We start from the raw sequence: 27,952 nt of genomic DNA on the forward strand, positions 1-27,952 counted from the left end.
GTGCAACGTGTCTGGGAGAATAGAGAAAACTGTTATCAACATAAATAAGAATTTGTATAAAAGATTTATTGTAAACCAAACAGTGCAAAACTGTGCAAAACAGCGAGGAAAAACAACTTTCTTTAGAAATTCCACGTGAATTTGTAAAATACAAACGTGCTGTCAGTACTTTATACAGTAAGAGTCCAGCAGTAGTGTGCTCCAGCCAGTTATGTGACTGGCTTTGATTCTTCTTGTGGAGTTCTCTGATCTCTGGGGTTTAATGCTGGTTCTTAAGCAGGATCTTTTTAAATATTTCTAATGTAGGAAGGTAAAGAATGACCCCACAAAATGGAAACGGAGCTGTAGCAACAAGTGTCCCCCCTCTCTTAGCTTCTCAGGCCCACAGTACATAATCCCCAGAGAGTCCTTGTCAAATGAACCTCCTCAGCATGGCCCCCTCCCAGCCATGGGAACTGCTCTCCCTTCTTCACCCAGGCTGTAAAAATCAGGTACAGGATGCTCCTCAAGCCGGTCGAATTCGTGAAGGCGGAAGTGAGTTGCCAGTTTGTTTACCATCCTTTTCAGGGCAAAAAATGCTGCAATGACTTGGGAGGTGAGGAAGAGAGCAAAGATGACGTGGACTGCTCGTTCCAGTGGCTGAATTTTCAGACCTTCATTAAAGAGCAGGAAGTTGATTATAGGCAACTGCAGGAGGAGGCTCAGGAGCCAAAACCCAGCCAGCTCAGGGACCTACAATAGGGAAATGTCACCTATTAAGTGGCAATTGGAGAAGAAAAATCCAAGACTTACTAGAGCAAAATGACATTTTTTAATCTTCCAAAAGCCATCACATAATGTAAAATGGCAAAAGGGAGGCAATGATTTCCTATAGTGTGTTCTTTTTTGACTACACAATTTTGGAGAGTGAGAGCACTCTCTTCAGAGGGAAAACTTCTCGGAATGCACAGAAGTAGAAACTCATGCCAAGGGAATAGAGAATGCAAGTTAACTTGAAGAAATAACAACCTCCTCAACTCAAATCTCTTAGATGAACTGGTAGACTATTTTATTTATGTTCAACACCAAAAAACTCTCCTGCACAAACAAATATATAGATATGGTAACATACCTTCTCCTGCAGATTGCCCATGTATCCTAGGTAGAGTCGAATGACCTCTATTACAGAGGTCAGAATCATGATCGTGACCAGGATGAACTTGTAGTAATCCGACAAGACTGGATACTACGGGGGAGAAAAGAGCAAAAGTTTCTGCTGTGCTGTTTCATAACATGCTCTTTGTGATTGCACGAAGGCACTGCATATTATTACAAGTTGACAGTGTTGTATTAGCTTTCAAATACTCTGGAACCTCCAGTTTCAATAAATGCCCCCCAAAATCTAAACTTATAGCTTGGGTGAACGCTCAGTGTTAGGAGGTGTTTCATCAGAAATAAATTACATGTGCAAACCCCTTTCCTTTAGGACTCACCTTCAGATAGAGCATAGCAACAGTGCTGAGCCACCAAAATGGGAAAAAATAAACGTTGAAATAGAGGGACATCTGCAGTGGTAAACTGGAAGCTATTTCATTATCTGTAAATAGAGAAAAGTCTTTATCACTTCTAGCTGCTTCAACACTTCCATAAATACAACAATAAGATACTGCTCCATCTTAGCTGCTAGTAGGACTTTAATGCTCTTTGCAGTTGAACTAAACATTAAGAAAAATATCTTTATATACCAGAGGAAAGTATCTACCCTATCTTGAGTTACACCATTTCCTAGAATCTAACAACTTCCAGTTCACAGGACACAGAATCTTTATCAGTCATATATTCATGCTGAGGGTCAGATTGCTGACTGCTTGGTGGCTTATGGCTTACCTCCAATCTGACTGATATGCTTAGTAAAAGTTATGCTGTATACTGATATGGCAGAAAAAGTTAGTTAGTTCATTTCTTTTCCTAAGAGAATGGCCAAAGTTTAAAAAAGTACATACTGGATTATCCTTGTACTGCAAATGATCCTCTGGAGTAAGAACTTGCTGCAAGACAGCAGGTTTGCATTGTCTACTCTTCATTTTATTTTTGATCTTAATTTAAATATAAACATTTCTATAAAGGTGGAAATGATGGTGCAAGAAGCCACTAATTCCTGTTCTTAAGAGCTAACAATTTTCAGGTATGTGACAAACTAAAACTTATCCTTTAAAGTCTGGAGATAAAATGCACTTATACAATGTAGAGAAAAGCAAATACTGAACTTGAACATGGAGGCAGTAAATGGTATATTTAGGATTTAATACTGGATTTAAAGGATTTTACTTAAATTTAAAGGCATTCTAGAAGAATCAGCCATTTTTAGTGGGTGAAATTTTACTGCCATATTCTAGTTAATGGATACAGCATTGCTTTTACTTCAGTTACAAAACACCTCCCCTCTCATGGTTTCCCCAATGAAGTCTGTAGGTACATCTTCACTTAGTGTACTACCAGGGCAAGTTTAGACTTGCTGATGCATATTCAAGTCCTGTGCCCCTGTCACAGTGGTGATACTTGATTGAAAATTAGTCTACATTGTCTCATTTCCAGCCTCAGAACTACCTCTCTTCTGACACAGCCTTCGTCTTTCTCTATCTTCCAACTATTCTCATACCTGTCTTTGTTCCATCTCAGTCTGGCATTCCTGTTTCCAGTCCAGCCACATGCAGCCTGGTACAGTCTGTTCCAGCAGTCTTTATGCCAGTTGCAGAAGTATTCATGGTAGCTACTAGACTAAGTGGGAAGGGAGGAGGATGTGGGAACAGAACTGGGACAGACCTGAGGGGTAGGGTGTGAGGGGCAGGGATTTGTTGTAATGAAATAGAAGGTTCAAGATAACAGCAGTGTTGTTTGGTGTTTTTTCATAATTCCATTTTTAAGCATCAGAACTTTAATATCTGCAAAGGAATGAAAATGTATAGGTACCTCAAAATCAGCTTTATTATCTACCTGATATTGTCTCACATGTCCTAATGAATGCAGCAGGAGAACTTCAGAGGGCAATGATGAACTGTTTTATCTTTCCAAAACCACGACCATTTGATTACATGTAATTGTTCTCATCCAAATGCACTGGATGAAAATTTAATGGTTCATGGCCCTGTTACTTAGAGAGAAGCCAACAGCTCTAGTATCAATTGTGGTGATAAGAATGTTGTAGCTGTGTTACAGGTTTCATTGACACCATATTGGTAATTGTAACTTCTGATCAAGTTTTCAAATTCCATTTTGAATGACTCTTTAGCCAATTCTAATTCATATTTCTATTCTGAAATTGAACTACTATTTACTTTCTGGGATTGTTAAAATTCATGGAAATACTAGACAGTACTGCAATAGCCAGTTCTTTGGTGCTAGGGCAACTCACCAAGATACAGATGGGTAAGCTTAATTTTTGAAAATCTGATCTCCAAGAAGTTAGTGGTACATCTGCAATGGTTTTCAAAAGGTTGGATAGTGATGCAGGAGTTTTATGATGGGAAATGGAAATTACTATCCACAGGAGCTGTTCCCGGAGTTAAAAAGTGACTTTGGCATTTGATAAATTAAATGAGGAACAAGTAAGTCTTGGCTGTAAAACTGCACTGACATAACTACACAGAGGAAAGGAGAACTCCTACTTTGAAATATGAATTTCATTATCATCAGCTTGGAATGGATTTATTAGTTGAAATGCATATGCTAACTTCTATGAATGTAACCTTTCTATATAGACAGACTTTTATTTTCACGGCTACTGTAGGGTATGAAAAGAGGTCATGTTAGACTATGTGTTTCACTGGCCATGTGATGAAGAAGAGATACCAGTCCTTATGACAGACTTGGAAGAGAAAGCTGGTGTATGGTGGGCTTAGAGTTTTTGCTGCACAGCTCTTCTCTGCACCGTGTACCCGACACAGCTCTTCATGCTTTAGGGGTCTTGGTGTCCTAATTCTGCATGACTAGTGAGCTTAAAACAATAGCTCAGTTCCTTTACTTGTTCTCAGTGTCTCTATAAACCATAACATCATAGAATTTTCAGGGTTGTAAGGGACCTTTAAGATTATCCAGTTCCAGCCACCTTGCCATGGGCAAGGACACCTTCCACTAGATCAGGTTGCTCAAAGCCCCATCTAGCCTGGCCTTAAAAGCTTCCAGGGATGGGGCATCCACAACCTCCCTGGGCAACCTGTTCCACTGTCTCACCACCCTCATGGTAAAGAACTTCCTAACATCTAATCTAAATCTACCCTTCACTAGATTGAATCCATTCGCCCTAGTCCTAGCACTACCTGACACCCTAAAAATAATTTATTCTGGCACAGGCAAAGTGCCTGGTGTTTAACAATGGATTTTATCTGTAATATTTTAAGCAATCTTGTTTACTAAACTGTAAAAGCGGGCAGTAGTGCTGCTTCTAAGTCAGTTCCCAATTTTTTAATATTTTAAGCACAAATGAAGCCTGTCCTAGATCTACAACATATCAGTGTGTCCAGTGCTGGACAAGGCAGCAGCCACTATAGTTTTACCCCAGGCACCACTGACAAAGCCACACTAAGCAGCCAGGCAGAAAGGGACCTGGGAGTCTGGATTGACAGGAAGCTGAACATGAGCCAGCAGTGTGCCCAGGTGGCCAAGAAGGCCAATGGCATCCTGGCCTGTATCAGGAACAGCGTGGCCAGCAGGTCCAGGGAAGGGATTCTGCCCCTGTACTCAGCGCTGGTGAGGCCACAGCTTGAGTCCTGTGTCCAGTTCTGGGCCCCTCAGTTCAGGAAGGAGATTGAGGTGCTGGAGCAGGTCCAGAGAAGAGCAAGGAGGCTGTGAAGGGATCCAGCACAAGTCCTGTGAGGAAGGGCTGAAGGAGCTGGGGGTGTTCAGTCTGGAGAAGAGGAGGCTCAGGGGAGACCTCATCACTCTCTAAAACTCCCTGAAAGGAGGGTGTAGCCAGGAGGGGGTTGGTCTCTTCTCCCAGGCAGATATCAGTAAGACAAGAGGGGATGGACTTAAGCTCTGCCAGGGGTGGTTTAGGTTGGATATTAGGAAAAATTACTTTACAGGAGGGTGATCAGGCATCGGAATGGACTGCCCAGGGAAGTGGTGGATTCTCTGTCCTTGGAGGTTTTTAAGAAGAGACTGATGTGGCACTCAGTACCATGGTCTGGCAACCACAGTGGTAGTGGATTAAGGGTTGTACTTGATGATCTCAGAGGTTCTTTCCAACCCAGATGATTCTATGATTCTGTGTGTAACAGACCCTCAAGAGATGATGGGATGCAAGGTAACTGAGGGCAGACGGGAGCTTGCCTGACCAGGTCTGTGCAGGTTCATCCAGAGCTTCAGGGAAACGTCTCCCCTAGAGCCCTGTCTTGGTGGGGTGTTTTGCTCTGACACCAGACAGGCTTGCCAGCCCTATCTGTAGCTGCACTGGGCCAGGCTTTGTGCAGCCCAGCACCATGGTGCCATGGTCTGGTAACCACAGTGGTAGTGGATCAAGGGTTGGACTTGATAATCTCAGAGGTCCTTTCCAAACCGGATGACTCTGTGATTCTGTCTGTAAGCGCCTTACGGTGACACCGGCCCTCATCTGAAGGGCACCTCTGCTTTCCGCCACTGTGCTGGCACCGTGTACCCAGCACTACTCTCGAGCCCTCTCTGGGGCCCCTGTAGATGGGAGGAGAACAGTGACGAAGCTTTACCTCCAGCACCTCAGCCTTCCCGCCCGAGGAAGCGGGGAGGGACGCGGGGTGACAGCGGAGGCCACCCCGCAATGGGAGGGGGACGCAGCTTTGAGCGCCCGGCCCCGCCCCAACGGCCGCCAGGCGACGGCTGACGCCGCCATATTAATCCCTGGGAAGCGTCCCCAGCCCCACCCACCGCCATTTTTGTCGCTAGGCAGCCGCCAGGCTTACCTGCGCGGTCGCCCCGGTACTGCGGGCCGGTGCGGTGGCTGTCAGTGAAGACGGTGCGGCTGAAAGAGTTCAGATGCCTCCTCAGGGGCTCGGGAAGCGACATGCTGCAGAGCTCCGATCCCCCCCCACTGCTGTTGTCAACGGGGCGGGGGCGCGCAGGCGCCGTGGGAGGCGGTTGGCTCCCTCAGAGTGCCCGGAGCGGCGGGAAGGGAGGTGGAGAAGAGGCCGTTCCTTGCCCTGGGGAGGGGTAGACGTCCCTTTCACCAGTGATCAGTGGTCAGTGTTATAGTGCAGTTTTCTGGGAGAGATGCCGAGCACCAGAAATTTGGTGTTTACTGACGAAATGTAAAAGTGTCTTTATTTGTGCTGTGCGTGAGAGAAGGGTCGCATCTGCTTCCGTGTGCGCTTGCACACGAGTAGAGGTGCGTTCGCCTATTTCTGTGACCTGTGCGCGCAGAGGAAAATGTTTTTGCTTGTCATGGTCACTGAGCAACTGTGGTGCTTTCCTGCCCGTCCCTGGAAAATGGCAAAGCAGTGCCCAACAGGCTGGTCACCCCGAGCTGGTCATGCCAGTGAGCCCAGCGAGCTGGAGTTGCCCCAAACAGTGGCGTTTTGCCTCAGAGGTGCTGGCCCATGCCAGACCTGAGCATCTTCCCTCAGCTCCTACGTTCTGGTTCCTTTCTAATCACTAGGAGTGTGCTTGGTGTTTTTTTTTTTTTTTTTTAATTTTGTTTGTTTTGTTTTGTTTGCTTGTTTGTTTTTTGCTTTGTTTTATTTTCCCCTAGTCTGGTAAAGTAGGTTTGAATTTTTCTGAAAAGTTTATCACAAAATGTCCAAGGAGAGTAGTTGCAGGAGTGCTCTGCTTGTGTCAAGGTAAATCCAGAGGAATGATGTTACCCAATGATGGCTGGGTGTATGTGTGGTAAAATAAGGATATATGTTGACACAGCTATTTTATTGCTTACGGTGTATACAAATGATCCTTGGTTTATGACAGATTCAGATATAGTTAACCAAGAAAATACTTTTCCTCAAGGAAACCTGGCTGTGTCACTGTTGAGTTAAAAGCAGCAGTAAGTTCAATTCAGGCTTTTAATTCTAGTTAGCTTTTGTCCCATAGAGGAGGCCTTCATGGCATTATGCAAAGTTAATAATGTAAATACAATTCCTGCTTCTTTTATTTGAAAAATGTAGCCCTCCTAAAAATGAGAGAATCTGTTCACCAGGCTTTTCAGCCCCCTTAGGGTCTGATTCCTTCAGAGGAGAAAGAATGAAAATTTTTAGTGCACAGGAAATTATTTTCTGTGTGACCAGAATGAATGAGCAGCTTGTGCCTTTTGCAGTGAGAACTGGTAACATTTGTGATTTTTAGTATACCTAGTATGACACATCGAATCCCTTTTCCTGCAATCTGTAGCGTTCCCCCATCATATTTAGTTACTTCCCTGGGTGATCATTCTCTAGTATGACTTCCCAAACTCAATTATCTCTGGCTAAATAATTTAAAGCTTAGTATAGATTTAATTTCTTTCTATCCCACTGGGACAACTGCAGAGAAGGATGCCTAAACAAACAGGAGTGCTGAAAAATCCATTTGTCTTTGGAGCTGATGCCGTATAGATGCCGATAGATGCTTTCAAAGGACTTCTTCAAGCATGGGTATGACACCAGGAATCTGTATTAAAGCAAAACAAAACACCCCAATAAAGCAAAACAACAACAAAACCCCAAAACAATATAAAAACAGATGAAAAAACCCAAGCAAAAACCCACCTAAAGACCCGCAGAAGAAATGAAGAGGAAATGGGTTTAAAATAGTGGCAGCAGAGTAGAAGGGAGAAGTAATAAAAGATACTCCAGAATTTAAAGGGATGCTGGATGTGTTTCCTTGGAGGCAGAGAGAACAACAGGCTTTGTTGTGTAAGTGCAAGATTTTCAATGAGATTGCCTGAAACCTGATTTTACTGTTGTTCCCTTGATCTTGATCTAGCTAACACCCCTTAAATGAGTGGAATGCAAAGCCTGTAATCCCAGGTAATTAGACACAAGGAACAGGTTGATATGAATTAAAGTATGGCAGGGTTTTGATTAAGTCAGACATTCATGGAAGTCTCTAGTTTGTTGGTTTTTGGTTTTGGGTTTTTTTTCATATTATAAGTTGGTGGCCTGTAAAAATTCAGCCTTAAAGGATTTTCCTTTTGATTACTCTTTTAGAAAGAAAGAAGGGAAGAATTTTCCCTGAACTGCACAATGTTGTGCCTTTTCCTGATGCCAGTGGCTTTGAGTAGAAGCCCTGATCTCCCAAACACTGATTTTCTTATGTTCCCCAATTCTGAAAATCTGTCAAGCATACAGTCAGGTATCCTGCCAGCAGCTCTGTGGCAGCCAGTGGGGCTTTGCAAAATTGGACTTTACTCATTCAAAAACTGTAAAGCAATCCAGCTTAGCAGTCAGTGAAGTGTAAAACTGAGCAGTAGGTAAAGGAAGGGCTGGTGGAATGCAGACGCCACAAGAAATGCATGGATTTGCCATGTGAACTCAATTTCCAGACTCAAGGTGTGAATCTGTGATATTTGGCAGCCTTACATTCTCAGCAGATGGCCAAGCACCCTACACGTCCCAACAAAATAAACTCATGCATGCTTTTAATATTTTTGTCTACACAGATGCTTAAAATATTCCCTGAAGATGGAATATAGTGTGTTTGTTTTAACTAATTCTGTTTAATTTTAATTTTCTTTAGACCGAGGCATGCATTTTTTTTTTCATTCAATGTGATGAACAGAAGTCTTACTCTCTGTAGGGAAGGTTGGAGAGTATCTACTTGAGCTTCAAGCAGAAGAGAATATTAAAAATTCCAGGATCAGAACAATAGGCTATCTTCACTAACAAGTCAGAGCTTTCTGTTAACAGAGGGGTATAAATCTGTGCTGTAAGGAGTGGAAGAAGGAAAAACATGTGACTGTTCACATGTTATGTGACTGTAGAAATAATCCGAGTGTCCAGCTTTTGTGATGAAGTTGTATTTAGCCTCTTCCTTTTTTTTTTTTTTTTTTTTTTTTTTTTTAGATGAGAAGGCTGAATTTCTTTGTCTCTTTCTCTAGCTACATATAAGTGGTTAAGGTAGAAATAACCAGGTTCTGGTGCTTCTCTTCTCTGTGCTTCAAAATAAGCTACTGCAATGTGAAACTGGAAGAAATGAGCCCATAATTGCACAGCATATTAAATGACTCTTTTATTTCTCTCCACATACTACCTATAAATAAAACAAACATCTCTGAGAGAATGCCTGAAAGCTTTACACCAGAGGAATATTAGATCCTTGTGTACCCACAGTAGTCCAACTAAGTTGGTAGACACTGGCTTGGCTCCCAGACCGAAACTCCTGGGGTGCTCTGGCAGCAAACACTAAGCCATAAACACCAGATGCAGTATATCTAACAAAATTAAATATCAGCAGGTTTTTTTACAGTTTGCATTTCAGAAACACAGTTCATTTAGACAGTGCCAGTGGTTTATCTTTGCACCTGAATCCCGGTTGCTCTATTTCTGAATGTGCTGGTGTGGAATCTCACAAATGGTGTTTTCCCTCCCATGCCAGTTCTGCTGTCCCTTATGTGGTCATAAGTGCAAGCATCAGATATGACTCTGCTCTTGCCCCTTAAAACCTGCCCAGTGTTTCAGCAGATGTGCCGTAAAATATGTAAAAAGTGCTGGTGAGTGAAGATATGTACAGGCAAGCAGAGCACAGTCTTGTTTTCTCCTCATGTCCTCAGAATGAAGTGACAGATTGGGAAATTTAACAAATTACAAATGCCATGAAGACACTAATATCTGTGCTTGAAAGGATCATGTTATTATCTGTGCCAGTGTCTGTCAGAGCAATTTCACAGCTGTGCTTCTGGCTTGCTATACCCTAGGCCACTCTTTTCTCTGTGTCACTTGTACACTAGTCCCTGGTGTTCATTTAACACCTACAGGATATTTGTATTTGTGTCTGGTAAACAATTATTGTTGCTGATGAAACTTATGCCAGGGTCCTGTTTCAAGCATTGTGTATCGCTGCAGTCATTCCATGCATTTAGTATATCTTGGTTTTATGCTTAAAACTAAAATAATCAGCAGTTAAAAAAAAAAAAAAAAGCCAGTCACTGCATCTGTGGGATGATTTTCTTCTTGCTGTACTTAGCATTTAGTGAGAACAACTTACTAGCTATTAAACAAGTTTTACCATTTGTAATTGCAAAAGTAATCAAAATTTTTGTGATGCATAAGTAAGTTACTGTGTGAATGGATGGATTTTGAGCCTGGTTCTCACTTCTGAGCAGATCCTTGGCATACTCTTAAAGGACTCTCTGCATGACCAGTGCAGATACCCCTTACTTTCAAAAGATGGATTTGGAATAGGAAGTAAATGCTACGTTATAATGCTACAAACAGCCTGGGTGCCTTTTTACATTTGTCTGATGACGAGCTTTGTCAGCAAAATGATGATCCTTTGCTTCCACATCCAAAGCCGAAATCCTTTGCTTCCAGACCTTGTTGGGGATAAATTCTGCTTCAATCACACCTGCAAGTCTGAGCAAGAATTGAGGCTCATTCAGGCTTAAGACTTGTTTTCAGGGGGTCCTTGGGGATGTGGTGGACACTATCAGTAATTCTCAGCAAATTTTGTCTGGTGTGTAGTTGGAATAGCTGCACTCTTCTCTGTGCAGAAATATGCACTGAGAATCCTGCTTGGGCTCTAGACTTGCTTTGCAGATCTCTGCCCCTTTCAGGGAGTACGTGTGGAAGGATTTTTATGGCAGAGAATATGCTGGCTTCAGCCCTGGTCTCATCTTTTCTTGCATTGGTAGGCATGGTGATCTCTGCAGTAATTTTAGCTGTCTAAATATTACTTGTACAACCCAAACTAATTAGAGAGGCTTCATCACTACAGTGGGTTCCTCCAGAAGGCTGTTTATGGGAAGGAATAAAGCACTTGCTGCATGTGTCTGTCCTTCTCTACTGGTAGAGTCTGGTTGTTTTGCTAAATCAAGGTGTTTAGCCAGTTGAAGACCAAACTCTTTACAGAGATTGAAGCTTTTCCAGAGATTGTTTTGTAGAGCTGAGCTCCCCTGGATGGTAGGGCTGTTTGTGTTCCCTGGGCATCACACCAGATGCTTTCCCTGTACTCAGTGTAACTCTTGCAAAATGCTTCATGGGATGTTAGCCCTGATAGCACCAGTGCTTTCTCTTTTTGTTGGAGAATCCAAAGATGGCACAGTATTAAAAAGTTACCTTTAAGGTGCCATGCATCAGCATAATTGTAAACCCTGGGAAAGCAGGACTTATTTTGCTATTGCATGCTGCTGCCAGTTACTTGTAATAGCTGTTTCTTTGCAATTAGTTCAAGAACAAACCCTGAGAGTGATGGAGGATAACACTAGTAATTTGGTCATTTAGGAAAAAACCAAAAGTCACAAGGCAAAGAGGACTGCTATCTAGCTAAGAAATTAATAACTAGATTGTTTTTTTTTTTCTTAATTATTTTTGTTTTCTAAATTCCTATTTGAATAGTTACATAAATGCCTAATTTCAAAAGTGTGAGTGTCAAAACTTCAGTGCAATTTAAGTGGGAGCTGTAGCAGCGTGCCCTAAGCTGTGGCCAGATATTTGGATTCTCTTGATATACATTTGGATGCCTAAATTTGGATTTCCAAACAAGAGCAAACTCTTCCTCTTCTCTGAAGCTTTGCTGAATGTAAAGGTACATATTGTGTTGTCTGGTCAACATCAGTAGGTTTCCTTTATTTGTTCTTCAACAACATTTCCCCCTTGTGAGTGTAAATGATTGTGAGAATGACTGGAAATCCCACAAATCTCTCTGCCTAAGATCAAGGCATAGAAGCAGAGTTTTGGTTTAGAGTCTTTAGCTTCAATCATCATGGGGATATTAGTGTAATACCACTGCAATCTACATTATCTCTCTGCTGGGATGTGGATTTGGCTCCATATTTATTTTGTTCCATAATTAGATTTCAGCTCTTTGCTGTGTTTCCAGACAAAGCAAACTTGGCTCAAGTTCTCATCAAGTAGTGAGAAGAAAGTGTGAAGTGACTCTCTGAAGTTTCAAAGGGCACTTAATTCTTTCTTTATTACATGTTCAATTGTTTATGCCAGAGACTTGCTATTTGTGGGTACACATTGGCTACTTGCACCATTGTGCTGTCTGCTGTTTTTGATATGTAAAATTTCTACCTGTCATTTGAAAATGGGTTTTCTCATGTAACCAGAATGTCTTAAATGATGTTGGAGACTAGAGGAAGTCTAAAGGGATTTTACTATAAAGGTGTTGCTTAAAATCAAGTAATTCCTTTCCTGCATGCCACATTGTTCCCATGAAGGAGGTAGGATCGAAGGATCTAAGCCAGACTGCTTGCTTGCTTGTCCTCTCTCTCCTTGAAATGCTTTATTACAGGACTTGAGAGCAAATTTTTCCCTCAGACTGTCTACCAGTTATTGCCTGCCTTTATGAAATACTGAATTTACAGCTGCAGGATTTTTTACAGCAGTATTTAAAAAAACCTGGGGATGCTCCAGCAGCAGCTCTAATTAGAAATGCACCGAGTGTGCGACTGTGCAGGTAAAGTGTTGGTTTTAAACTGCATTATCTACATCAAAAGGCAAATACAGACTGTGTTTTGACATGTTTAATAGACCAGAGGTATCAGTGAGAAAAGCTAGAGTCTGCTGTGAAGTGCCACTATGCTGTAATTTATTTTTTTCTTAAACAAATTCAGCACAGCTTGGACCTTAATTTTTGGCTCTGTAGCATCCCTGAGTTGCAGTGGTTTAGTTGAAAGGTAAGACCTGTGCTGAGGTGCTGTAGGCTTTGTGTTAAAAATATGACGAGTTATGTATTTGCCATCATGATTGGCAATTGTTCCAGTGTATGCTGCAAATTTCCTACTGCAGTACCAGACAGCCCTCACTGATCCTGCCTAAAGAACATGTTCCTTCCTTGAACATTAAGTATGGCAACCCACTGTACTAGGATTCAGGATTAATGTTGCTGTCCTGTAAATATAATTAGGAATTTACCAGCCCAGATTAACAGACGCCTTGAGAGACACGAGTGTGATTAACTTCATAAATACATATTATGAAATAATGGGCGATGTTCTAACTGTAATGTATTTTCCCTGAAGGAAAATAGGCTTGAGTAAAGAAATCAGAAAAAACTTGATGCCAAATGCAGAATGGGAGGAAATTCCTATAAGGCGGCAGTCTATCAACATTTTTTTTCTGAGTGGTTTTGCCTTTGAAGAATTAGATGAGGAGTTATTTATCTTCATTTTATTATCCCTTATCTCCAAGTCTCTGTTTCCTAAAACACACCAGCATGTATCCTGTGCCAGCATACGTACCATAACATTGCCTAGGAGACCTGTTACTGCTTTATGGTCACTGCAGGTGAATTTGTGTATAAAAATGCATGCTACTACTAGAGGCAGAGGGAGTCAGTATTTGCTCCTGTGCCAAAGTGGATTTCTGATTGTGTTATAATACAAAGGAGATCAGTTTCCTACAAAGCTGTAAGAACAAAGAACCCTGGAAATGAATTCAAAGGGTACTCACAAAGACTGTTAATTATCAGTCTCAATTATCAGATGTGTGTGTGGGGGGGTCTTAACATCAGCTCTGGGCACAGAGACATACACGTGGAAATAATTTAGGCCAGATGGGAACGTAGGAGCCCACAGGCAACTCAAGCAATCCTGCTCACTTCAATTTGGCTGTTTGTCCAAGCGTGGATTTGCAGAAACCCACCCCGTAGCAGTGTGTCTATACCAGCATGGCCAAACCACTTTCAAAGCATACTTCCTCTGTTCTTTGTGGAAGTGGTGAGGGACTTCCTCAGCCTCACAGTGAGAAGCTGAAGAATCAAAATCAGTGGCTTTATTTTTTCTTTTTTGGGTAGAGTTTGTTCTCACTAGATAATTCTTTGTAGCCCTAGGGAAATTTTCTGCTATATGTTAGTTGTCAGTGGCCTGAAATAAAAGTCAGGGCAATGTGGGATTTAAAACACGAAATGCAGTGGTTTAAAAACTTGCTCTCTAAAAATTTTGGTAATGTTTTCTCTCTTTCTGTAACTTGTAAAAGGGGAGAGAGAAATCAAACTCGACTATTAGTTTCATGCAGAAATTACTCAACAGTTGTTTTTTCTAAGCTTGAAACCAGAGACACAGTGTTCTGTTTGGTGTTTCCACCATATCTCTACACAGTGAAATGTCTAGAGTCTTGAGAGAGAGATAATAAATTTGGCAGTGTAGCAACCTCTGCCAAGGTCTATGTCTCTATTGCTTGTGATCCCCAAATGCCTCTACACATGGTTGTTTGGATCATCACTCTTTTCAGCTGCTAGACACAATCCTATGTAAAGGACAGAGAAGTACACACTGGTTTTCCATGTTTTTCCAAGCACATTCGTGCTTTTTCTGAATGTGTCACCATTTCTGTCTGTTCTGTGTGAGTTCAGACACTAGAAGTCACTGTAACTAATGGATACAAAGGGTATTTGCTCTTGCTGAGGCAATGTACTCTAATGGTTAGTGTGCAGCACCAGAAGCATACTGTCTTCCACACATAGGATTAAATTTAGGTTGCTTTGTGTGCAGTGTTTTGTGGGGTTAAGAGGGGATGGGATTCCATTTATAGTAAGTTAAAAACTTAATCCTGAAATGTAAGCATGTATATAGCCTATGTGACTTTTCAATCAGTCCAATAAGGCAGAGTTTATCTTCTGTCTGATACGTTTAGCAGAAATTATTAAGTAATATGGTCTGGTTTAGACAACCCTGTGACTCTCCACTCTTGACACTCTCAGAACTGGGTATAGATGCAGGCTTGTTGATTTGTGCAGCCAAATATTTTATTGCCAGAGCTCAAAGGCTCTTAGAAACTGCTCTGGCCAATATCAAAATGGGATTTTTCCATTAGAAATTCAGAGTAACTTCACTGACTTAAATTTCTGGCGCTCCATTTGGCCTGAGGGGTTTTCTCCTCAAGCTACATGGCTTTTCTCATCTGTTATTCTAAATTTGGGCATTCTGTAATTGTTGGATTCATCCCACAGTGATCTTGGCCCTTTTCTAGAGGGCAGATATAATTTGGCTCCCTCTCTTTCAGGAACTCAGCTACTTGGTTGGCCAGTGCATTTAGAATGCTGCTCTTAGTCCATATGATTAATTTCAATGGGGTATCGTGAAGTTTCCCAGCGCTCCTCTTATTTATTGAATTCTTGTGTGCTGGGTAGCATCTCAGCATAGACAGAGACCTCCAGAAGAGCTATTTCTTCTGCCTTTGTCTAACCCCAGTCCTACCCCAGTGTGAACACTGAATTCAAAGGTGGTGTTTGTCTTGTTGCAATGCCCCTACTTGAGTGCTCCCTTTATTTCCTGGGGCAGTCAGAGACCTACTTATTCCCTAGGCATCTCCCTCCTGATATATTTAAGGCATTTTATTTATTCCTTCTGGCAAGGTACTCTTCAAGATATTTTGTTTCATAAATCTTTTCCATTTTTGCTGTCAAAGCCTGTTCCATTGTATTAAATACATGTTGTCTGGATTTATGGTGCCTAAAATACTGTTTTGGCCCTAAAACTCACCCCATGCCACAGGACTTGAAATAATTGCAACTTTAATGTATGTTTACTTTGCCTGAGTTCAATGAGATCTTTAAAGTAGGCATGTTCAGCATTTTTTATCATGAGAATAATTATTTAATCTGTCGAGATGCGGAGAGTGCAATCCATTTAAATCAGTGGGGCTTTTCCTGGACTCCAGGTGAGCTGTGCCACTGTGGTCAGGTTTGTGGTTTGCAGTTGGCCTCCCAGCAAAGGGAGATGGAAAGCTCTAAGCAGGGTTTTCACTCCCATGTTCTGGGGTGAGAGGCTGAGTTACAGCTTGGGACAGCTCACTACAGCAAGAGGTGGACGACCTGGGGTTCTTGCACTGGCCTTCTAAAAGGTACTTAGTGATGTTTTAGAATTTGCCTGGATGTAAAATAATAAATTTACTCAGCAGTGTAGTACTATTTGTGTAGTTTTGCTGGTGTGTTGCAATCGTATTTGAGGTTCTGAAGATGAATGTCCATTTGGGACACACTATAAGCCTGTCTGTTGCTATAAAGTAACAGATAAGCTTAAGCTGCAGGTTTATTCAGGTGCTTAAGAGTGTTGCCTGCATGTGGTGCTGTGTCCCAGTGGAAGTCATCTGGTTTGGTGACAAGCTCAGCTTATTCTCCCAGCAGAGAAATTTGCTGAAATAAGGTGGGTTAAAACAGCTTACCTCTATTCCTCTCCCCAGCTGATGAGCAACTTAAACAGCAAAAACTGTCAAGAGTGTTTATTCAGAGAAGCAATATTGGAAGCTAGAGATAAGAGCATTTATCTTCATGTCAAAACTACTCAGTGTCTTTGATGGACTCCCAACATGCTTTAACAAGGAGCTTAGGCTGGAGTTGCTGGAATGCAAGGAGTCCAGGGGGTGGTGTGTTTATCCCACCGAAACACAGCATGCATCAAATCAATTACACAGAGCACGTGTATTTCCCCCTGTCACCAGCCAGCATTGCAAGCTCCAAGAAAATATGTTCTCCCAGGCACTAGAGGAGCTTCCTCCTTTTAGATGCTAATTTAATGTGAAATGTATATTAACGGGGAGAAAGAGGAGGAAAGGGGAAATCTCATATGTTCTGCAGCAGATTGCCACATCGATCTTGTCGGTTTAGGCAGATGCAGTTAGACCCGAGGCTATAAGTCTGTGAGATGTGCTGTATTTCTGTCCTAAATTGTCAGCCTCAGAGAGGCATGGGAGAGCATGGGAGAAAGTGAGGCACTGTAACAGAGTAGAAAATGTAGTAATAATTGGACCAGCAAGCCATCTAAGAGCAAATGAAAGCAGTTGCCCTTTTGACTTGTGCTTGCCTTTCAACAGCTAGAGATGTGCTCTGCCCTTGCCTCCTCCAGTGAAGTGATGACTGGAAAAAAATGAGAGAAGGATTGGTGTTTTTGTCAGGGTGTTTTCCCCATGCATGTTTCTTGGTGGGAGTTAAGCTGTTCTGCACGAGCATGTGTCCATAGGGGTCCCAGAGGAGCCCTCGGCCTGCCCTGGGTCTGCCCTTGTACCACTCATGCTGTGGCTTGCTAAGCACTCCCTGGTGCTATCTCTGAGCCAGCTCCTCCATGAGGGTTTCCCCTCTTAAAATAACAACCTGTGTTACACTTTGCTGACAGCCAGTTTGGGAGCTGATGGGAGCACCCTCAGGTTCTGCAGGAACCTACTGCAGGATCAGAAGCTTTCCTGGAATAGTTCTCTCCTTACCAAGTAAGGTTTAAAAGCCTGGTTTTGTTTAAATGACTGCTCTGGGAGGTGGTGTGCTGCCGGGGTGGGGAACACAGCCTGTTAGTTGAAGCAGCTTCCACCAAAAGGTTCAGTCAAACAGATAAGGTAGCAAACCTTTCCTAACTAATAGCAGACCTTGGGCATCCCTCTGCCTGGATGTTTGCACCACGCTGTCGGGAATGACGGCAGCGCCTTGGGATACTTGTGTTTTTCCCGAGCAGAGCAAAGACACTAGGGAGCGCAATGCCTTTGCAGATGTTGCCTTGGGAAGCTGAGTCTGGGAACATGAGTGCTCCCTGAGGGGAGGACGTGGGAGACCCAGCCTGGGCTTGCTGCTGTGTGCCACTCAGGGAGATGTGTGTGGGGAGGTGTTTTCCCTCTAGACGTGTGGAGCTGCAGATGCAATGTAGCTTTGCATTTCCTCCAGCAAGCTTTGGGGGAGAAAAAAAGTTGCTGTTGGGAGGAAATCCCCTTATTCTCGCTGCTAGTAGAGAAGATGCATTTAAAGCAGCTGACCTTCTCAGCCTTCTGGGCAAACCTGCCACATCATCTTCAATTACAGCAACCAAGAGGGGGTACCAGGAAGGGGCTGTCCAGCAATCTCCTGTCTTAAGGAAAGTCCCAGTGCAGACTAGGATAAAAGGTCTCAAGAGATGCCCTTGAGCCAGCTTCATAGGAGGACTGCTGTTGCTTTTGAGCTCGTGTTTTCCAGACCTTGTGAAGAAAACATTTAAGTACTTCAATACCTAAACTATGTTTAATATTTTAGTATATTTGAACGGCTGAGTCATTTCTTTAAGGGCAGGCTGGAGGTGGGTTGTTTTGCTGTTTCTTATTCCCACTTCCCCAAATGACATAGGCTTTATACATGGGCTCTGTCCTTGTCTTCCTCATGGTTATGTGGGAGTTCATGCCCATTCCATCAGTGCTGGAAAATAACTGTATTGGCTGTTATAAGATGCTGTGTCCTGTATCTTCTCCCATCACCCAAGGCCTCCTGAAGCTTGTCTCTACCTTAAATTGGTATGGAAACAGTCTACATGGCATCACATTACAGTGACCTGGCCTTTTTTCTCTCCAGTGAAATGTTTCCTTCACAAAAAAATGAGGCTTCACCTAAAACTGGACTTAATTTTTAGATGGTTCCCATCTCAATATATTCAGAATTACTTATTCAAAGATAAAATTATTCAGAGGTTTTTTTAAAGAAAGTAATATGTAGATATTTCAGAAGGTTGTTTCCTATTTTTCTCCTCCTTGTGTGATTAAATCTAAAAGGCTAAATGAAGTCTTCCAGTTATTATTCCTATATCATCTTGTTATAATTGTTATGTGGATATTTTATTATCTTGCTATTTCTGAAAACATTCCACATTGGGAAAACTCAAAAATGGTAAAAGTGGAAAAAATGAAATAAAAGGGAAAAAAGTAGTAGAGGAGAGGTGTTCAGGTGGAGCTTTTTATTGCATTTGCCAGCAGGAGGAAAAGGAAGAGGGAATACATGTTTTTTTTTCCTCATGAAAATCGTTAACGAGGTAGATGTTGAAGTTTATTGAGGAAAAAATATCTGGGCACAACTGAATGGTTATAATTTTTCCTTTTGACTTTTCTTCAGCTCTCCTTGGCATTACTGCTTATCCCCTCTGCCCCTCAGGCTGTGTCAGAGGCATTTGGAAATAGCAGATAAGGAGCCTTGGGGGCAGTGCAGCTTGGGAACAGTGGCCACGGGCCGGAGGGCAGGATGCATCTGTCTACTTAGGTGGAACTATATGGGCATGAGGAACTGCTGTGTGCTTGGAGGAGCTCCTTTCCAGGGGGAAACCACCAAAGGGAGGGAGCCTGTGCCTGTGTACTTTGAGAACTGCCTCTCCTCTCCATGCAAGGGGAAGTCACCCACCCAACATAGACCTAGGCTGGTATTCACCAGGAAGGTGGTGTGGCTGGAAGAGCTGCTACAGGAGTAACTGTAGAATACAGGAATAACTTTCCAGGAAATGCATGTTGAGATTTTGTCTCTTTGCTGGGAGAATTTGGGGTCTGTGCAAATCCCCGAGTACAGGGAAGAAAACAACCCTGGGCACAGGGCTCCTGAAATGAATGATAATTCATCCTAAGTTAGAAAAATATGGCAAAGAACTTGGGCCCAGAAATACATTAGAGCTTGGTGGAGGTGCTGGAAATAACCTCAAAGATTCCTTCCTGTTCCTTAGTGCAGTGGTTGAGACATTGCTGGGAAGCATGAAGTATGTCTCTGAAGGCTCAGTATCCTGTTAAGTGCCCTATCTTATCAGTGCAATATCAGCAAATAGTTGTGATTAGAAACACCCTCAGACTTCACACTCAGCACCCAGTGAACAGTTTGCTGAATGCCCCTTTGCATTTACTCGTAGCAGGTAAGAGTGCAGATATAAGTTCAGCTTATATGTCGCATATATGAGTTGTTGTACCCTGATCTCTTAGAATGTCAATCTATTCTTTACCCTAAAAGCTTTGGTAAATGCTGACCAGTTTTGATCAAGTTAGGCCAAGCTGGAAAGGTCTGAAAAATATTTTTTTTTCTTGAAAATCAGTGTCAGAATAGGAGAGGTCTGTAGGACTGTGGTCCCTAAGGAAGGACAGCCCCATGTCTGGTCTGAGAAGATATTTCTTTATGCAAGGAGTAGTAGTAGTAATAAAGATAATCATAGAATCATAGAAAGTTAGAGTTTGGAAGGGGCCTTGAAAGATCTAGTCCAACCCCTCCTGCCAGAGCAGGGTCACCTACAACAGGCTGCAGAGGAAAGCATCCTGGTGGGCTTTGAATGTCTCCAGGGAAGGAGACTCCACAACCTCCCTGGGCAGCCTGTTCCAGTGCTCTGTCACCCTCACAGTGAAAAAATTCTTCCTTCTATTTAGATGGAACCACCTATGCTCCATTTTATAACCATGGCCCCTTGTCCTGTTGTTTGTCACCCCTGAGAAAAGCTTGACTCCTTCCTCCTGGCACTTACCCCTTACATATTTATAAACATTGGTGAGGTCACCCCTCATTCTTCTCTTCTCCAAGCTGAAGAGCCCCAGCTCCCTCAGCCTTTCCTCATAAGGGAGATGTTCCACTCCCTTCGTCATCTTGGTCACTCTGCTCTGGACTCTTTCAAGCAGTTCCCTGTCCTTCTGGAACTGAGGGGCCCAGAACTGGACACAATATTCCAGATGCAGCCTCATCAGGGCAGAGTAGAGGGGGAGAAAAATCTCTCTCGACCTACTAGACACACCCCTTCTAATGTACCCCAGGATGCCACTGGCTTTCTTGGCCACAAGGGCACATTGTTGGCTCAACAGGAAGATTTGGAAGGTTTTGTGATGGGAATTTTGCCAAACTGCAAATATTCTACAAATACTTGGCTGTGGACATCAGGCAAATATGATAAAAAACTTCAGAAACCCAAATTTCATGGCTCTGCTGCTGAGAGAACTGATTTGCTGGTAATGTTGGATTAAAACTGAATTTCTCCATCGATGACTGTTATCAGCATGTGCTGGGTTGTAAATGGGCAGGGGACTTTTGCCTGCATTAAATTAAGGAGTGCAGTGCTATGAATAGTTTCCTTACTCAGGATGGCAGTACTCCAAGGCTGAAGGTAATTTATATCTCAGGTAGGCATGCTGTTGTTTAACAAGGCTAAATATGGAGAAATGAGAGCCTGATGTGGAACCATATGCTCTGTAAGCAACTGCAGAGTTTAGGAAGGGTAGTTGAGCATTCTTCATATTGTCAGAACAAGCATAAGCAGATTTTTTTAAATTGGATTTGGGACAAAGCACAGCTGGTACAAAGCTTTAGCAGGAATTCAAATGCTGCTGCTTATTAATGCAGCAAGTGATCCTTTACAAGTTCTAGTATTTTCTTTGCTGTTTAATATTCTGACAGCTGTGGACCTACATAGTATTTTGCAAACATAAGGTTTTTAGAGAAAACCAGCCACTTGTTCTCATAGCCTTAGAATTAAGGTATTTTACCAAGCATTTGGGAAGTATTTGGCAAAGCAGGGGAATTTAGCCACAACTCTGTAGAGGTAATCTTGTGTCCTCCTTGGCAGAGAGCAGGTGGGAGCAAGAGATGTAAATATCTTTCTGGTCAGACTGAAAATAGCAGGTTGGAAAAAAGTGACACACGACTTAACGTGTCACTAAAAGTGACACACGGCTTGTCTTCTCTCTGCTTAGAGAACTAGGAAAAAGTCTGTTTAACAAATGAATTATTGCATCAGCTTCTCAGCAAAAGAAAACCCTTTTGAGCAAGAAAAAGACCATCCTTTCCCAGTTACTATTTAGTTATTAATGCTTTGGGAATAATAATTTGAGGATTTTTTCAATTTTTTTTTTTTTTTACAAAGAAAGGAGGCAGCATGTAGAGGCGTTAATTTTGCTCCTTCCCAGCTTCAAGATTTCTGGTGGGGGAAAAAAAACCCCAAACAAACGCAGCCACCATCCTTGGAGCACACGGGCTTCATAATATTTGGCACAAGGCAGCACACAAGATGAAAGTGTGTCTCTTGACAGCCAGCTTCATACTGGCAGCCTTTACTCCAGGCAACAAATTAATCCACTCAACTGTGTTCTGCATAATTGTTGATACTGTCTTAATTGCTACCATACGTTTCTCTGTGTCGACATGTCCATCATGTTAATGTCTAGGGACTGTTGTTTCCTGCCAACCTGGGGACAGCACAGCCTGCTACATCCTAACTGCACTCCTACCTAAAATGCCTTAATAAGAAATTTGACATCATGGCAAAGGGAAAATGTAGAGCCATACTGGGACATGACTCGAAATTAGTGGGTAAAAAAGTGTGACTCCTGAATTCAGTAGCATTTGGTGGTGAATGAGCCGTTCAGGGCTCTCTAAAATCAGTCCAGTTTAGTTGAAGTCAAGTCCAAAGGCAAAGGAGCTTATCCTTCTGCTCCCAGGAAATCTGTGGTGGAAGCTGGCAAATGCTTCCAAGCGTGTCACAGTGTGGTGTCCAGGGCAAGGCAGCTGAAGAGCTAATTGACCCCAGTGCACTGGTGGCTTTGTGGATTTGGATTAGCATTTTGAATTTCGTGCATTAATGAACTGGCAGCCAAGGCAGAGCCTGGAGCACAAGTACAGTCTGCTCTCCCCACAGCTCCTCCGTATGCTGTGGCAACAGGGGCAGGATGATGCTGAGCTGGAGCCCAGGCTGAGGTGACCACGTGTGGGCATAGATACTGTCAGGTCCTGTGAGGAAATGGCCATCTCATCCCCAGGCAAAGGCTGATCCTTCTGCCTCTGGCAAGGCAGGGTGGAGGCACTAGGAAGGGTTAGTGGGTGCAGTTGCCTCTGAAGAATCAGTCTCAAAAAGTCACAAATAAAAAAGCCCTTCTGACCATCTCTATGGCCACTTCCACATCTCCTAAATGAGAAGTACCACTCCTTTGTCTCACCAAGGGGTTGCATGGTTAAAGGCTGCAAGCAGTGAGGATCTATAGGACAAGCATGAGGGTTTGCCCTCACTGAGAGCTATATGAAAATGAATGGTTCTATGTACAGAGAAGCACTGGAACCATGCATAGTACCTAAGATATGGGCCAGCAAACTGATAAGGATCAAACATTGAATAACTTTTTACCCAGTGCCACCCCGGCTAAGCATGACTTATCTGTGATAGAAAAATGAAAACGAAATGTGAGGCTCCATTGTAAGGTAAATGTGCAAGGAGGGCAAATAAAATTTGCACAGGTGACCTCACTTGGAACACCTCTGGGTGCTATGTTATGAGAATTCACTCCTGCAATGTCATTTTTTACTGTATTATTGCCTATGCACATACGCTTTCATTTCCTCTCTGCTGCTATGGTTAATTGATATGAAATACAGTTATTTACATAATTTTATGTGCCATCATCTCTTGTTCAAGTTGTTGACTAATTTTAAGCAAAAATATTGCTTAAAATTTATGCAGAGATGAGATAAAGAAGGCTTCTTTCCCATCCCTCTGTAAAGCCATCACTGAGTATTTAGGCCATTGCCAGAGTATGGTTGAGCAGCAAAACACATGGAAATATGCTTTTTTCAGTTTTAAAATTCTAATGTTGACATTTGGATCTGGAGAAAAGCAGGAGTGGAATAAGGAAAAACTTTTGCACAGATTTTTAAAAAATGTGTCTAGACAATGGAAGTTTACTGAGCTATAGTGTTTTATTTAAGAGTCCTGGCATTCTTAGAAACCTGTTTCTACATGTAGAATGCAGTTGGCAGTATTGGTAATCAATATGCCAAGAGAAATGTGAAAGCTATGGGCTGCCTCGCCCTTCGTGGTTCCCAGGAATTGCTATTGGGAAATAATCAAAAAAAAAAAAAAAAGCTGCTTCAGCACATTGAAACAAGAGACAGACGAAATGGCTGAACCGAAGGAAAACCTTTATGCAAATAAAAAATAATACAATGCAAAGTAAGGCCTCCAAGCTATTTCTGGCATCTCTCTCTATGCCTTTGGTGTGCCAAAGCACATTTGCAGTGTTGAGAATGTCCTCCCTAATGCAACTCTCAAGTTCAGAATTGTGCAGTCCTGCAGCTTCCATCTCAAATCCTTTCTAACATCAGAGCTCAAAGGATTGAAGGAACAGCTAGATGAGCTCTTTTTTTCTTTCCCAAGCATCTGGAGTAGCCTTCCATCAGCTTAGCCACTGCAAATAGGTGCAGCTGAGAAATGCAACATTTCTAGGTGGCAGACAGAGGTATAGGCTTCGTACACAGATGAATTATAGTCACTAAGCTGTCCTGGTGAAAGAAATATCTCAAGAGGTGGTTTGAGATCTCACCCAGAGAGTGAGTGGGCTCAGGAGCTTGTCTCCTGCCTGGAGGTTTCCCTCGCTCCTGGGAGCAGGACACGATTTGGCCTCAGTCCTGGTGCTGCTTGTGCAAAGCAAACTCCTCCCTCTGGTAGTCCTGGCGTGGCTGGGAACAGAGAGGCAGGAACTGTAGTCTCATGGCCATGATCACACGTGTCTCCTGGGGACATGTTCCACAAATGTGGAGCCCAGCAGGAGCATCCCACCAGCTGCCAGGAGCCCTGTGCTGTCAGGTGCTGCCCAAGTGCCTTTAAGCATCCATTAGTGCTGACTGTGCTTTGGCACCCAATGGAATTATGTTATAAAGCAGATCAAAGTGGGGATCAAACTAAGGATCCTTGAGCTGCTTCTAGGAGGGACAAGGTGTTTCTGAAGGGCTAAAACCCTCTACATTCATTATTATTTTAAGACGTATACACCCTCCTAAGTGACTCCTTATAAAGTGGTGTCTGGGAACCTTTCAGATTTCTGCACTTGTATTGTGTGCTTCAACCTGTGAAGGAATTATCTTAGGCTTTCTAGAGAGCTCTGAAGCATTTCTCTGCACTTAATACTGTAGCAACATTTCTGTAAAGAATCCTCAAAGTTGTGATTAAGTGCCTTTTGTCAGCACTTGAAGTGGAGATTGCATCATCTTGTAATGTATGTCTATAAAACCAAGTCATACAAGTCTTCCATTTCATAATATGTATCACAGCAAGGGAGTCTTGAACACTGTGTCTGCTGATCAGATTCATTATACAGTGCTGCCTTGTTCCCCTGCTGCTTCAATTGCAAGTTTGTAGGACAGGAAGTTTATATTATCTTTTCCTATTGAATCTTCATCTAAGTTGAGAAAAGAGTTGGAATTTGGGTATGATATAATCTGAGAATTTGAAGAGATCACTTAGGGACCTCAAATGGTGGTAAACTGGGCTGCTTGATGCTACTAAATTAAATGTTGCTTTTCATGAGCATTCTCTTTAAAAATATATTTCTATTGTAAAATAATCAGGTAGGTATTTTCCCCCCCAACTATTTAACTAAAATGCTTAATTTTTTCTCCACTTCACTGTTTCTAGCCTTTTTTGCAGTTTTCTGGGAGAAGAAAAGGTCACAAACAAATTTGATTCAAACACTACTGTAGCCATTGGTTGCTTCTGCTTTTGACTCAGTCCCAACATATCCCCAAAAGAGGTCACTTCTGGAAATGAGCAAGCTCTTCTGGGGATAATGCTGGCTGAGAGGAATGGTGCCACTTTCTTATTGCTTCTTCTGGGCTGTTGTGGTAGATGTTGGGTCTCTCAGAGCCCTGAGAGCCTTCACCCTGCCTGTTGTCTCCCACCTTGCCCTTCATCAATACCTTCAGCCAGTCCACTTGCTCAGCTTCTGAGGGGATCAGTTTCAGTCCAAGCCAGAACCCTTGTAAATGACATATTAAAAATGTTGTAAAAACAGTTTTTGCTGTAAATGGAAAACGTGCACACAGGGTGCATTGTTCATGCACACCATAACTGCAAGGGAAAGGGGACTGAGTCTGTGTAAAAAGCTCAAGGGAAACAGTCCCAAGTCATGTGAGTACATGACCCTAGGCCCCTGCACAGGTTTCTGGCTGATTGCTGCAGCTGCATTCCCCTCTCAGAAGCCTCTCCTAATTCAGACACGGGTAAAATGCTCCAAAAGCACCTAAGAGCCAGACAAATTAAAATCCTTAGTCCCTGAGCAAGGAGGCTGCTGATGGTAATGAAGGGGAAGGGATCAGCTTCCCCTGGTGTCTTGGAGAAGGGAACCAAGGCCCAGGCAGAAGGAAATAGGAGCTGCCAGGGGGGCAAAGGGATAGGGTGGACCATCTCCCAGGTTTGCAGTTTTGGACTTAAAGCCTTGGGATGGGTTTCCCAGTACCTGCAGGCACCAAGACAAGCAGCTGGGTTGCTCTCCCCCTTCAGCTGGAGACCTTGCACCCTGCAATTTAAATTAAGCTGGCACAGGCCTCAAGGCATTTTATGCTTTCATTCTGACCCAGCTAAACCTTTTTTTTTTTTTTTTTTTTTTTTTTAAAACATGCAGACAATACCAAGGACTTGTTAAATTGAGAGAAATAATCTTATGTTTTAACATAATTACAGTATTTATATTTGAAGAAACATTTTGAAATAGTTATAATGTTTAGCTGTAAAAATTACTTTAATATTTTAGATGGGACTTAAAGCATTCACATGAGTCTTTCTTGTTTACCCCAGGTTATACTTGAACTTCCTAAGACCTGATGATATGAAAAGATACCATTAATAAACCTATCTAAAGAAATTAAGTGCATTAGGATGCTGCCAAGCTTTGTGTAGGTCTTGCCTCTCTTACCTCTTCCTCACTGTTGTGTCTAGGCTCTCTTCCAAAAGCTTTACACCTCATGGAGCTTTCCTGGCCTCTTTGAGGCTGCATTGCAGTGTAAGGTGCTCTCACATGTAGCCATGGAAGTTGGATGGGTGATCCTCATGCTCGAGGCTTTGCCTCAGTGGGGAGGTAATATCTGAAAGGACAAAGAGACAGAACATGAACATACGTTACAAGCTTAAGAGCTGATTTCAACATCGTGTTGAAAGAGAAAGTTGAGGGAGATCTAGGCTGCCTTTGATTTTTTTTTTTTTTTTTTTTTGTCAGCTGATGGTGTTGCTGGCTGCCTGTGATCTTGCTGATGAAGCATGTTGTTGGCAAGAAATGCTGCTTTTGCTGTCTTGGTAGCTAAACCCCTGGCTAGGGGGCTGTTCTTCTCACCAGGGAGGGTCTTTTTTAAGAGCTGTGCTGAGGAGTGACTTTGAGAAATGTAACCTGCACTTACTGTAGACTCTCAGTGGTGACAGCTTGGGGACCTCAGTCAGGATTTTAATTGACCTTGTTTCATGAAAAGTGTCTTTTTTTGTTGTTAAGGGGTTATGCCAGCCCTGGTGTTCCCCAGATGAGTGTAGGTCAGCAGAAACATCCAGTACAATCGGGCTGGGCATATTGGGCTGTGAGAGGTGCCCCTGTACTCAGCCCTGGTGAGGCCACACCTCGAGTCCTGTGTCCAGTTCTGGGCCCCTCAGTTCAGGAAGGATATCGAGGTCCTGGGGCAGGTCCAAAGGAGGGCAACCAGGCTGGTGAAGGGACTCGAGCACAGATCCTATGAGGAGAGGCTGAGGGAGCTGGGGCTGTTCAGCCTGGAGAAGAGGAGGCTCAGAGGAGACCTCATCACTCTCTACAACTCCCTGAAAGGAGGGTGTAGCCAGGGGGGTGTTGGTCTCTTTTCCCAGGCAACCCTCAGCAAGACAAGAGGGCACGGTCTCAAGTTGTGCCGGGGGAGGTTTAGGTTGGACATTAGAAAGAATTTCTTTACGGAGAGGGTGATCAGACATTGGAATGGGCTGCCCCGGGAAGTGGTGGATTCTCCGTCCCTGGAGATATTTAGAAAGAGCCTGGATGTGGCACTCAGTGCCATGGTCTGGTAACTGCAGCGGTAGTGGATCAAGGGTTGGACTTGATGATCTCTGAGATCCCTTCCAGCCCAGCCAATTCTATGATTCTATGATTTCTAGGCAGTACTGCTGGGCTGTTTTACAACTTGACATCAAACTGCTGCTCTCTGATGTCTGCAACTGCCTGGGGCTGGGAGGGTCATCACCTAATCCATCATATTTCCTTCCAAGTCCTCCTTAGGACTCCGCTGTTAGAGTTTGGATGCAAGATGCATGCAAGAGGGAGGGCTTGTCTGGAAGAAGTTTGCAGGCAAGCAGAAGTGATCCATTCACAGTCTGCATGACTCCTTTGGCTCCATGCTGGCCAAGGCA

The 27,952-nt window shown here is 43.0% G+C and overlaps 1 protein-coding gene and 1 long non-coding RNA gene across 3 annotated transcripts; both read right to left on the bottom strand.

Annotated features, from left to right (window-relative positions):
* Positions 1-284: 284 nt before the first annotated feature.
* TMEM17 (transmembrane protein 17) lies at positions 285-6,096 on the bottom strand. Of its 2 annotated transcripts, XM_071740113.1 has the most exons (4): positions 5,913-6,085; positions 1,473-1,576; positions 1,112-1,225; positions 285-732 (listed from the first exon to the last, which is right to left on the bottom strand). In XM_071740113.1, exons 1-4 carry the CDS (start codon positions 6,013-6,015, stop codon positions 427-429), a joined length of 627 nt encoding a protein of 208 aa, XP_071596214.1. In that variant the 5' UTR covers positions 6,016-6,085; the 3' UTR covers positions 285-426. The 2 variants fall into 2 exon arrangements, with proteins under 2 accessions (XP_071596214.1, XP_071596215.1); XM_071740114.1 differs by lacking the exon at positions 1,112-1,225 and having other exon boundaries at positions 5,913-6,096.
* Positions 6,097-7,413: 1,317 nt separating this feature from the next.
* Positions 7,414-26,736, bottom strand: LOC139794473 (uncharacterized). The gene is made up of 2 exons (XR_011725125.1): positions 26,490-26,736; positions 7,414-7,587 (listed from the first exon to the last, which is right to left on the bottom strand). It is a non-coding gene; the product is annotated as an uncharacterized lncRNA (long non-coding RNA).
* Between the last annotated feature and the right edge of the window lie 1,216 nt (positions 26,737-27,952).

This window comes from Heliangelus exortis, chromosome 3, assembly GCF_036169615.1.
Source record: "Heliangelus exortis chromosome 3, bHelExo1.hap1, whole genome shotgun sequence".
Taxonomy (NCBI): domain Eukaryota; kingdom Metazoa; phylum Chordata; class Aves; order Apodiformes; family Trochilidae; genus Heliangelus; species Heliangelus exortis.